At 45.2% G+C, this 11,422-nt stretch overlaps 2 protein-coding genes across 2 annotated transcripts in view; both read left to right on the top strand.

Annotated features, from left to right (window-relative positions):
* The first annotated feature begins 956 nt into the window (after positions 1-956).
* Positions 957-11,422, top strand: part of LOC124363224 (atrial natriuretic peptide-converting enzyme-like) — a 78,687-nt gene continuing 68,221 nt past the window's right edge. Inside the window, exon 1 of the mRNA XM_046818390.1 lies at positions 957-1,036. The gene's annotated coding sequence lies outside the window, so the exon portion shown is untranslated. The remainder of the gene's footprint in view (positions 1,037-11,422) is intronic.
* Positions 2,017-10,902, top strand: LOC124363748 (putative uncharacterized protein ENSP00000383309). Its single transcript, XM_046819010.1, has 4 exons — positions 2,017-2,043; positions 7,209-8,215; positions 8,317-8,566; positions 9,943-10,902. The coding sequence occupies exons 1-4, from the start codon at positions 2,017-2,019 to the stop codon at positions 10,900-10,902; spliced, it is 2,244 nt and encodes a 747-aa protein (XP_046674966.1).

The raw sequence follows: 11,422 nt of genomic DNA, 5'->3' as shown, positions 1-11,422 counted from the left end.
GAAGTGGCTGCATGAACGTGGCTATGGAATATTTATCACAAATTAATGATAGACCTTTATTCTAGCCTACTACACTTCTCGAGGTCTATCGCTTCTTCGGTAACTTTGTCCCAGCTGCAAACCTTAGGATAATAAATGTCAACTAATCATTACGAGTGCCTATGGCCGAGCGGTCTAAGACGTTGGACTTTGAGTCTGAGTTATAGATAGCGCAGGTTCGAATCCTGTCTGAGACCGTTGCACTTTTTATCAGAACCATCAACCTTGTACTGTATCGACTCTCCCCCTTATTCTGTTTGATAAGATCCTTGCACAGACCAGTGGCCTATGAGGACGGACAGAATAAGGCATATAAAGGGATCGGCCTCTGGAAGGATAATTAACATCCTGCTGATCGGAAAAACGAAGGAGCATAGTTTACCTTGTCCGAACCAATCCGATATTGGCATTTTTGTACAAATTGATTTTAAAAGTCAACTCCAAACGTAATGTTGATAATCACAATTCAACGGTACGCTTCCAATTGTACAAAATTCGCATGACGTAATCAAATCACGTGACCTTGCAGTAAAACCTACTTTTTGAACTAGTACTATACCTACTACTCTAGTGGTCAAAAGAAAACAATCTGTAATTTTGTGAAACAGCCCGCTTTGCCAGAAGAGTTCAGAGTGACGGATCCGTCAGAGTCAGGAAGGACTGTGCCGTGATATTGAAATGCCCTAGTATCGAGTTGACAACACCAATCAGGTAGAATAAGCGGAGCAGAGGAATCGGTCAGATTGGAGCTCCCCGCGCCGCTCCGCGCCTTATTGTGTGTCTACTACTGGGGAAAAATCAATTTGTGGTGGACTGATAATATTCTGCTGCTAGTACGACGTCTGGGCGAGGGCGCAGACGCCGGCTCATCGACTTCTCCCACCCCATGTGTAAATACGCTACATTTTACGTTACGGGACGGGTCGGTCGGCTGCAAGGGTAGTTGGGTCGGTGGGCAGCAAAGTGCCTGTTGAGCTCTTACTCCCAGCCTGGTCAGGTAAGCCAGTTCGTTGCAATGCATGCACAGCCGATTGTACAGTAAGCACTCTTCAATACCGGGACAGTTCATTCTGTCCCTGAATGTTACAAGTTGACAATCAAGCTACGGCACCTTAGCAGATAACTAACTCGTTGCCATTACGTGCACAGCCAAACAAACTAACACGATTAAGTGAAAACACTAACGATTCAGCACAAATTGTCAATTTTATGAAGTGGCATTAACGTAGTTGTTGTTTCCATTTTTTTCCAGAAATTTGCAAATCGAAATACGTTGTTTTAGGTTTAAAGTGAAAATTTGTACTGTAATTTTTATTGTCAACAAGTGCTTTTAAATAATACAGCATGTACTATCCATTTAAAATAATTACTCCTTATTTTAAGTGCTGAATCCGTAGGCAAAACTAGTTCTAATATGAGACTTTAATTTATAAGACATCTTATAGAAAAGTGTTTGTCAGTTTAAAATATCAGTAGTTTATACATAAATAATTGCATTTTTTAAACCTAAAATTAATTTTATGTTAAATCAGTTGTCACTCCAGGGATGTTTTATTGTAACAAATAAATAGAAGAACGCAATTAAAACACAAAATAATGAAGGTTTTCACGTTGTATAATTGCATGTTTGACAACTAGAGGTGGTAAAGCGAATTATAAAATGTAAACACGAGTGGCCTCGTAATAATCCAGACCTTGGTAAGGAAATTTCCGAGCGACAGCCGCGTTCGGAGAGAAAGTAACTGAGAGCCGCGCGACGTAATCAATAGTGTACAGTTGAGGCGGAGCAACAGGTAGCGTACAACCGCTCGTCACTCCTGCACTGCTCCACATCCAGCACATCCGTACGAGCCTACTCAGTGCATACTGCACCGAGGGCAGGTGTTACGGTCATCATCAATCATCCGATCATGTCATCATTTCTCGTCGAGTCCGGTTTGATTTATTGTGGGTGTTGTCTGGGGGCGCTGAACCGTAATGCGTCGTAAGATTGAGAACTTGCAAGTATTTGTTGAAGTTGTTGAGTGTTGAGATCGTAGCCAGGAAAGAAACTGTAGTGGGGGGTCCAGACAAGTGATATTTTTCCGTAGCAGTACATGTCAGTAATACAGAGTGATTGAAATAATAATAAGTTAATCGTTTACTAAAAAAGTATTTGTAGAAATTGGAAATTTGGGGGGTCCGGACCCCTTGGAACCCCGGCTGGCTACGTCCATGAACAAGGGAGGGGATAGTCACAAGTCACAAAATCTTTATTCAATAATAAGACATGATAATTTACAGTATTTGGAAACATTGAAAATTTGTGGGGTCTGGCCCCCTTGGAATTCCTCGCTAGCTACGTCCATGAACAGGGGAGGGGATAGTCACAAGTCACAAAATCTTTATTCAAAAATAAGACATGATAATTTACAGTATTTGAAAACAATGAAAATTTGTGGGAGGTCCAGACCCCTTGGACCCCTCGCTAGCTACGTCCATGAACAGGGGAGGGGTTAGTCACAAGTCACAAAATCTTAATTCAAGACAGGATAATTTACAGTCCCCATGCACCACAAGAGTGCGTGCGGGGAAAATTAATACATGTTTTAAAAATATATAATTCCTTAATCTCTGGCAGTTTTGTGAAAGATAGTCTTGAAGGGGGGGTCTTGGAGGGGGAGAAGGGTAGTCTGTGGAAGTCTTGTGTGGTAGTGAAGGGGCTTATTTATAACTAATTATTTGTTGACTTAGTTCAATGTCTTCTTTTGTTATGTGGTCAAAATGGGGCGTTCAAACAACTCCGACGGGTCAGGTCCGCGTGAACGTAGCCTGGAAAGAATTCTGGGGATCCATGCATCTGATATTTTCCCGTAGTAAACAGAGTAAGGTCCCATTATCTTCCTTAAGGAGTTCTTGGTCCGTTTCTTTGTTGAGAATGATCGTTCAGCAGTACATATCAGTAATACTGAATTATTTAAATAATAATAATCGTCTACTAAAACAGAAATTGAAAATTTGGGAGGGGCGGACCCCTTAGGCCCCTTGCTGGCTACGTCCATGGACAGAGGAGGGGTAGTGAAGGGGCTTATCTATAACCAAGTGGCGCAGTTTACCGGGTATGGTGGTTATCGCGAGATAACCGAACCAACCTTTTGCCAGTTGTCAAACGTGGCTGCTGCTTGGATGGGTGACCGCTGAGCGATTCTGTCCTTGCAAGCAGCCCGCCTGCCCGGCCATGGGTGGTGGTTCGGAAGTCACCTTTAAGCTGTTGGTCCCCAGGTTAAGTGTTAGAGAGGGCTTATTAGTCCTAACTTTGCCTCGTAAAATAAGACATACTCTACATTTTACTTTAACTAATGGATAATGAATACAAACTATGTTTTCATCCATCCTCTAAAACACAAACTGTTCAAATATTATATGAATGAAGACAGGAAGAAGTTAGCGAACTGTAACAGTATCAAGGGAATATTACTTCGCATGGTAAAATAACAAATTTGTTGACTTTAACTTTATAACCGGCTAAGATCAGTTTGTTGTTTGGTCACCAGGCTAACCAGCGAGATTGGGAAGGTCGTATTTGTAACACCTTCTAAGTTCTAAGTTCACCTTAGGAAAAAGTGCGTTTTCCCAGACTTCTGCTTCTGGGAAATGGCCTTTTTTGTTCACTTACGACAAGAAACTAATAAATGCACCTAGCCCAATAAGGACCTTTGCGCTGCTTCCGAAGTGATAGGATATTCTGGATGGGTAAGGTTGTGGTTAGGGGCCGTCTCCTATTGAGATCCATGAGGAAGAATTTAGGGCACAAATTTCAAGTCATGTCCTCTCGAAAGAAGGGGGGGGCAGCTCTGAACCAGCTTTCCAGTAAAAGCAGGCAGGGGGTGGCACGCCTTATGTTAAGGCTAGCAAGAACCTTTGACACTTGGGGAACGAACCCCACCAACTCCAAGTCATCTCCCGCAGTAGACTAGCCTTATCGAATTACCCTAATCTCAACATTTGCGGTTAGTGATGTGCAGCTCCTGAATCACAACAACTGTGTTGTATCAACTCCATGGACACTATCTCTAAAACATGCACTTAATAACAAAACATTAATTATTCAAACTATACTGAAGAATACAGGTCACAATAGGTCTGCTGTGATCGACCAACGACAAAGAACTGACCAGAGGCCAATTTAGTAAATAGTGATCCTACGGCAGAAACAAGATGGTGGCAAAATTGGAAACTGGAGTGGGCTTTTTTATTATTGGTTAATTCTAGACAACTTTTGAAAACCAACTCCGCATTGGTTTAATAAAATTACACTTACAGTGATAGGTCTTTTTTCCTCATTTAGGCATCAGCGTCTTAGCTATGCCGGCTTCGAAGTGCACTGGTTCTTATTGTCAAAGTACATGATTGGACCTCCCCGAGATTCCAACCCGTGATCTCTCGGTTAGAGAGCCCAAACTATAACCATTAGTCTACGGAGGAGGACTAAATAGATCATTGTCATTAATACAACAGCTCAAAACAAAATATAAAACAGCTGGAATAAAAACAATGGTCATACATTGAGATATAACACTCTCCACCACTTACTTTAGTCATAGTATTGAAATCACCCAGAAGGCCACTTCAATTAAAGGCCATCCCTTGAGCTTGAAGTGACTGAAGATAGTCCAGATCCTATGCTGCTTAGTTCTCATTTTGAATTATTGGAGGAATTTTTTTTTTTTTGTCTTGTATCATGGAAATATTATGTAGAGCCAAACATCTTTGTGCAGCTTATTAATATGTAAATTTAAGTTCTTTGAAATTGATTTGAACTCACTCCCCACTGAAAATTATCTAGTTAAACCATAATACATTCTTTGTCTTTTTGGGGTGATATGGGGAAATAGAACTAGCCTTATTCGCATTTTCCATCACCAAGTCCATTAGTCGCTGAATGTTCGGGTGCAATATATTTTTTAATCCGTTGTTTAGACACAATGACCTGTGGATACCTATTAGTCGGAAATAAGTTCCTGAATAATTTAATAGTTGAATAACTGGTCGGTGCATCTCTTATTGGTCTCAATTGGGCCCATTTTGATTTTGCGGCAATGCTTATTAGAAAATTGTAGTTTTCAAAGAAACCTAGAGAGTTTTGTTACAAAGTTAACATTTAATAACAGAAATTCCGGAACTATTTGCTATTTTTACATTTAACAATCAAAACATTTGTGGAACGCAAAACAATCTTTTTCTAGGTGCATAGAAATGTAAAGAGGGCTGTAAAAGAAGAGAAATTCGCTAAAAGTAGAGAGAGCCACTGAAAGTAGAGAATCTCACGTAAACTAAAGAAATAAGCTATAATTTTACTTCTTTAGTATTCCTTATCTTTGTGTCACGGAAGCCTTCGAGGACACAGTTGCAAAATCAGGAGAGTTTTTCAGGATGGCTAGTTTCTGCACTATCTAATTTAAAAGAACCTTATAAAATGTTTGAATTAAAAATCAAACGATGTTTAAAGAAATTATGATTATTTTTACCGAGACGGGGTTGTCGGTAAGAGAGAGTACACTCCGAACACACTTGCGGCTGAGACGGGGTTTTCGGTAAGAGAGAGGACACTCCGAACACACTTGCGGCTGAGACGGGGTTTTCGGTAAGAGAGAGGACAGTCCGAACACACTTGCGGCTGAGACGGATTATCGGTAAGAGAGAGGACAGTCCGAACATACTTGCGGCTGACACGGGGTTATCGGTAAGAGAGAGGACACTCCGAGCACACTTGCGGCTGAGACGGATTGTCGGTAAGAGAGAGAACACTCCGAACACACTTGCGGCTGAGACGGGGTTTTCGGTAAGAGAGAGGACACTCCGAACACACTTGCGGCTGAGACGGGGTTTTCGGTAAGAGAGAGGACACTCCGAACACACTTGCGGCTGAGACGGATTATCGGTAAGAGAGAGGACACTCCGAACACACTTGCGGCTGAGACGGGGTTATCGGTAAGAGAGAGGACACTCCGAACACACTTGCGGCTGAGACGGATTGTCGGTAAGAGAGAGGACACTCCGAACACACTTGTGGGGCTGAGACGGGGTTGTCGGTAAGAGAGAGAACACTCCGAACACACTTGCGGCAGAGACGGGGTTTTCGGTAAAAGAGAGAGAACACTCCGAACACACTTGCGTCAGAGACGGGGTTTTCGGTAAGAGAGAGGACACTCCGAACACACTTGCGGCTGAGACGGATTGTCGGTAAGAGAGAGGACACTTCGAACACACTTGCGGCTGAGACGGATTGTCGGTAAGAGAGAGGACACTCCGAACACACTTGCGGCTGAGACGGATTGTCGGTAAGAGAGAGGACACTCCGAACACACTTGCGGCTGAGACGGATTGTCGGTAAGAGAGAGAACACTCCGAACACACTTGCGGCTGAGACGGGGTTTATCGGTAAAGAGAGAGGACACTCCCGAACACACTTGCGGCTGAGACGGATTGTCGGTAAGAGAGAGAACACTCTCCGAACACACTTGTGGCTGAGACGGGGTTATCGGTAAGAGAGAGAACACTCCGAACACACTTGCGGCAGAGACGGGGTTTTCGGTAAGAGAGAGGACACTCCGAACTCTAAAGCTTTTAGAGATTCCGTCTACAGCAAACTAAAAAAAACGATTTTCCTACTTTCTCTTGCCAACCACAATACATTATTAGGCAAACATCCTTTCCCACAAAATATTTTCTCGCCATCCTCGTGAAACTGTTGGAACTTCGTCGTTACCCAGTCTCTTCAACCTTAAGGCGGTAATGTAAATATATCGGCTTTGGCGACATCCCCCGTCTCAGCCGCAAGTGTGTCCGGAGTGTTCTCTCTCTTACCGACAATCCGTCTCAGCCGCAAGTGTGTTGTTCGGAGTGTCCTCTCTCTTACCGACAAACGCCGTCTCAGCCGCAAGTGTGTTCGGAGTGTCCTCTCTCTTACCGATAACCCCGTCTCAGCCGTAAGTGTGTTTCGGAGTGTTCTCTCTCTTACCGACAATCCCCGTCTCAGCCGCAAGTGTGTTCGGAGTGTCCTCTCTCTTACCGAAAACCCCGTCTCTGCCGCAAGTGTGTTCGGAGTGTTCTCTCTCTTACCGAAAACCCCGTCTCTGCCGTAAGTGTGTTCGGAGTGTTCTCTCTCTTACCGACAATCCCCGTCTCAGCCGCAAGTGTGTTCGGAGTGTCCTCTCTCTTACCGAAAACCCCCGTCTCTGCCGCAAGTGTGTTCGGAGTGTTCTCTCTCTTACCGAAAACCCCGTCTCAGCCGCAAGTGTGTTCGGAGTGTCCCTCTCTCTTACCGACAATCCCCGTCTCAGCCGCAAGTGTGTTCGGAGTGTCCTCTCTCTTACCGACAACCCCGTCTCAGCCGCAAGTGTGTTCAGGAGTGTTCTCTCTCTTTACCGACAAACCCTGTCTCTGACGCAAGTGTGTTCGGAGTGTTCTCTCTCTTACCGAAAACCCCCGTCTCTGCCGCAAGTGTGTTCGGAGTGTTCTCTCTCTTACCGACAATCCGTCTCAGCCGCAAGTGTGTTCGGAGTGTCCTCTCTCTTACCGAAAACCCCGTCTCAGCCGCAAGTGTGTTCGGAGTGTCCCTCTCTCTTACCGAAAACCCCGTCTCAGCCGCAAGTGTGTTCGGAGTGTCCTCTCTCTTACCGAATAACCCCGTGTCAGCCGCAAGTGTGTTCGGACTGTCCTCTCTCTTACCGATAATCCGTCTCAGCCGCAAGTGTGTTCGGAGTGTCCTCTCTCTTACCGAAAACCCCGTCTCAGCCGCAAGTGTGTTCGGAGTGTTCTCTCTCTTACCGACAATCCCCGTCTCAGCCGCAAGTGTGCTCGGAGTGTCCTCTCTCTTACCGAAAAACCATCCGTCTCTGCCGCAAGTGTGCTCGAGTGCTCTCTTACCGAAAACCCTGTCTCAGCCGCAAGTGTGTTTGCTCTCTCTACCGAAAATCCGTCTCAGCCGCAAGTGTGTTCGGAGTGTCCTCTCTCTTACCGACCCTCCGTCTCTGCCGCAAGTGTGTTCGGAGTGTTCCTCACTCTTACCGAAAACCCCGTCTCTGCCGCAAGTGTGTTCGGAGTGTTCTCTCTCTCTTACCGAAAACCCCCGTCTCTGCCGCAAGTTGGGTTCGGAGTGTCCTCTCTCTTACCGAAAACCCCGTCTCAGCCGCAAGTGCGTTTCGGAGTGTTCTCTCTCTTACCGAAAACCCTGTCTCAGCCGCAAGTCTGTTCGGAGTGTCCTCTCTCTTACCGTAAAACCCCGTCTGCCGCAAGTGTGTTCGGTGTGTCCTCTCTTACCGTAAACCCGTCTCAGCCGCAAGTGTGTTCGGAGTGTCCTCTCTCTTACCCGACAATCCGTCTCAGCCGCAAGTATGTTTCGGAGTGTCCTCTCTCTTACCGAAAACCCCCGTCTCTCTGCCGCAAGTGTGTTCGGAGTGTCCTCTCTCTTACCGAAAACCCCGTCTCTGCTGCAAGTGTGTTCGGAGTGTTCTCTCTCTTACCGACAACCCCGTCTCTGCCGCAGGTGTGTTTCGGAGTGTCCTCTCTCTTACCGAAAACCCCGTCCTCTGCCGCAAGTGTGTTCGGAGTGTCCTCTCTCTTACCGAAAACCCCGTCTCAGCCGCAAGTGTGTTCGGAGTGTCCCTCTCTCTTAACCGAAAACCCTGTCTCAGCCGCAAGTGTGTTCGGAGTGTACTCTCTCTTACCGACAACCCCGTCTCGGTAAAAATAATCATAATTTCTTTAAACATCGTTTGATTTTTAATTCAAACATTTTATAAGGTTCTTTTAAATTAGATAGTGCAGAAACTACTCATCCTGAAAAAACTCTCCTGATTTTGCAACTGTGTCCTCGAAGGCTTCTGTGACACAAAGATAAGGAATACTAAAGAAGTAAAATTATAGCTTATTTCTTTAGTTTACGTGAGATTCTCTACTTTCAGTGGCTCTCTCTACTTTTAGCGAATTTCTCTTCTTTTACAGCTCTCTTTACATTTCTATGCACCTAGAAAAAGATTGTTTTGGCGTTTCCACAAATGTTTTGATTGTTAAATGTAAAAATAGCTAATAGTTCCGGAATTTCTGTTATTAAATGTTAACTTTGTAACAAAACTCTCTAGGTTTCTTTGAAAACTACAATTTTCTAATAAGCATTGCCGCAAAATCAAAATGGGCCCAATTAAGACCAATAAGAGATGCACCGACCAGTTATTCAACTATTAAATTATTCAGGAACTTATTTTCGACTAATAGGTATCCACAGATCATTGTTTTCTAAACAACGGATTAAAAAATATATTGCACCCGAACATCCAGCGACTAATGGACTTGGTGATGGAAAATGCGAAATAAGGCTAGTTCTATTTCCCCATGTCACCCCCAAAAAGACAAAGAATGTATTATGGTTTAACTAGATAATTTTCATTGGGGAGTGAGTTCAAATCAATTTTCAAAGAACTTAAATTTACATATTAATAAGCTGCACAAAGATGTTTGGCTCTACATAATATTTCCATGATACAAGAAAAAAAAAAAAAAAAAAACAACTTCCTCCAATAATTCAAAAATGAGAACTAAGCAGCATAGGATCTGGACTATCTTCAGTCACTTCAAGCTCAAGGGATGGCCTTTAATTGAAGTGGCCTTCTGAGTTATTTTTCAATACTATGACTAAAGTAAGTGGTGGGGAGTGTTATATCTCAATGTATGACCATTGTTTTTTATTCCAGCTGTTTTATATTTTGTTTTGAGCTGCTGTATTAATGACAATGATCTATTTAGTCCTCCTCCGTAGACTAATGGTTATAGTTTGGGCTCTCTAACCGAGAGATCACGGGTTGGAATCTCGCGGAGGTCCAATCGTGTACTCTGACAATAAGAACCAGTGCACCCCCGTCTCAGCCGCAAGTGTGTTCGGAGTGTTCTCTCAGCCACCAGTCGCCGCTACTCCCGATCGCCACCAGTCGCCGCTACTCCCGCTCGGCCACAGTCACCGGCTACTCCCGATCGCCACCAGTCGCCGCTACTCCCGATCGCCACCAGTCGCCGCTACTCCCGCTCGGCCACAGTCACCGCTACTCCCGATCGCCACCAGTCGCCGCTACTCCCGATCGCCACCAGTCACCGCTACTTCCGATCGCCACCAGTCGCCGCTACTCCCGCTCGCCACCAGTCGCCGCTACTCCCGCTCGGCCACAGTCACCGCTACTCTCCCGATCGCCACCAGTCACCACTACTCCCCGATCGCCACCAGTCGCCGCTACTCCCGATCGCCACCAGTCACCGCTACTTCCGATCGCCACCAGTCGCCGCTACTCCCGATCGCCACCAGTCACCGCTACTTCCGATCGCCACCAGTCGCCGCTACTCCCGATCGCCACCATCGTCGCCGCTACTCCCGCTCGGCCACAGTCACCGCTACTCCCGATCGCCACCAGTCGCCGCTACTCCCGATCGCCACCAGTCACCGCTACTTCCGATCGCCACCAGTCGCCGCTACTTCCAATCGCCACCAGTCACCGCTACTCCGATCGCCACCAGTCGCCGCTACTCCCGATCGCCACCAGTCACCGCTACTCTCCGATCGCCACCAGTCGCCGCTACTCCCGATCGCCACCAGTCACCGCTACTCCCGCTCGGCCACAGTCACCCGCTACTCCCGATCGCCACCAGTCGCCGCTACTCCCGATCGCCACCAGTCACCGCTACTCCCGATCGCCACCAGTCACCGCTACTTCCGATCGCCACCAGTCGCCGCTACTTCCAATCGCCACCAGTCGCCGCTACTTCCTGATCGCCACATGTATTCTGCCTAAAAAAACTTTCCTCTTCAGTTCTAGTAAATACCAGAGGAGAAAATAATATACTCATGATGAAATTATAAACTAATCAAGCGCACGATAATCAATGAAAACAAAAACTAAAAGAACAATAAGTAATGCCAGGGGCGATTCGTGCGTCTAAGCTTACTTGAAGGATCGCTCGTCTACGCAATTTTGAGACGATTTGGCGACAAGAAGTACGGTTCGTAGGGTATATTTTTCGGTTCATTATGAAACAAGGAAAGTGATAATAACATAATATTGATGTTTATTTGTGTCCCCGATAAAGAAAACCCGTCCAAAAATAGTAGGCTCCGTATAACACTATAGTACCATAAATGATTGCATGAGACGGCCTTCTGACTGGTGGTATAGAAGTTCTAAGGGAAATTTCAAAACATTTAAAACTATGTAGAGAAAAGGTATTGAGATATTAGAATGTTTGTTTTTAGACTAACGAAAAATAATAACACAAACGAAGTACAGAAAAAAAATATTCATAAAAAATACAATTACTTTATACAGAGTGTGAAAAAAGTCCCGCGCTGGCTTGGTAACTC

The sequence above is a fragment of the Homalodisca vitripennis genome, chromosome 5 (genome assembly GCF_021130785.1).
Source record: "Homalodisca vitripennis isolate AUS2020 chromosome 5, UT_GWSS_2.1, whole genome shotgun sequence".
NCBI lineage: Eukaryota > Metazoa > Arthropoda > Insecta > Hemiptera > Cicadellidae > Homalodisca > Homalodisca vitripennis.
The sequence above is the reverse complement of the archived record's forward strand: the minus strand, read 5'-3'. Positions and strand labels throughout refer to the sequence as shown.

Excerpts from the sequence above, each read along its gene's own strand:
- LOC124363748 (XM_046819010.1), top strand. The coding sequence starts at position 2,017 with ATGCGTCGTAAGATTGAGAACTTGCAA. Across the intron at positions 2,044-7,208 it reads GTAAGATTGAGAACTTGCAA|CCGCAAGTGTGTTCGGAGTG; the intron begins GTATTTGTTGAA and ends TCCCCGTCTCAG. Across the intron at positions 8,567-9,942 it reads CAACCCCGTCTCTGCCGCAG|CCGCAAGTGTGTTCGGAGTG; the intron begins GTGTGTTTCGGA and ends CCCCCGTCTCAG.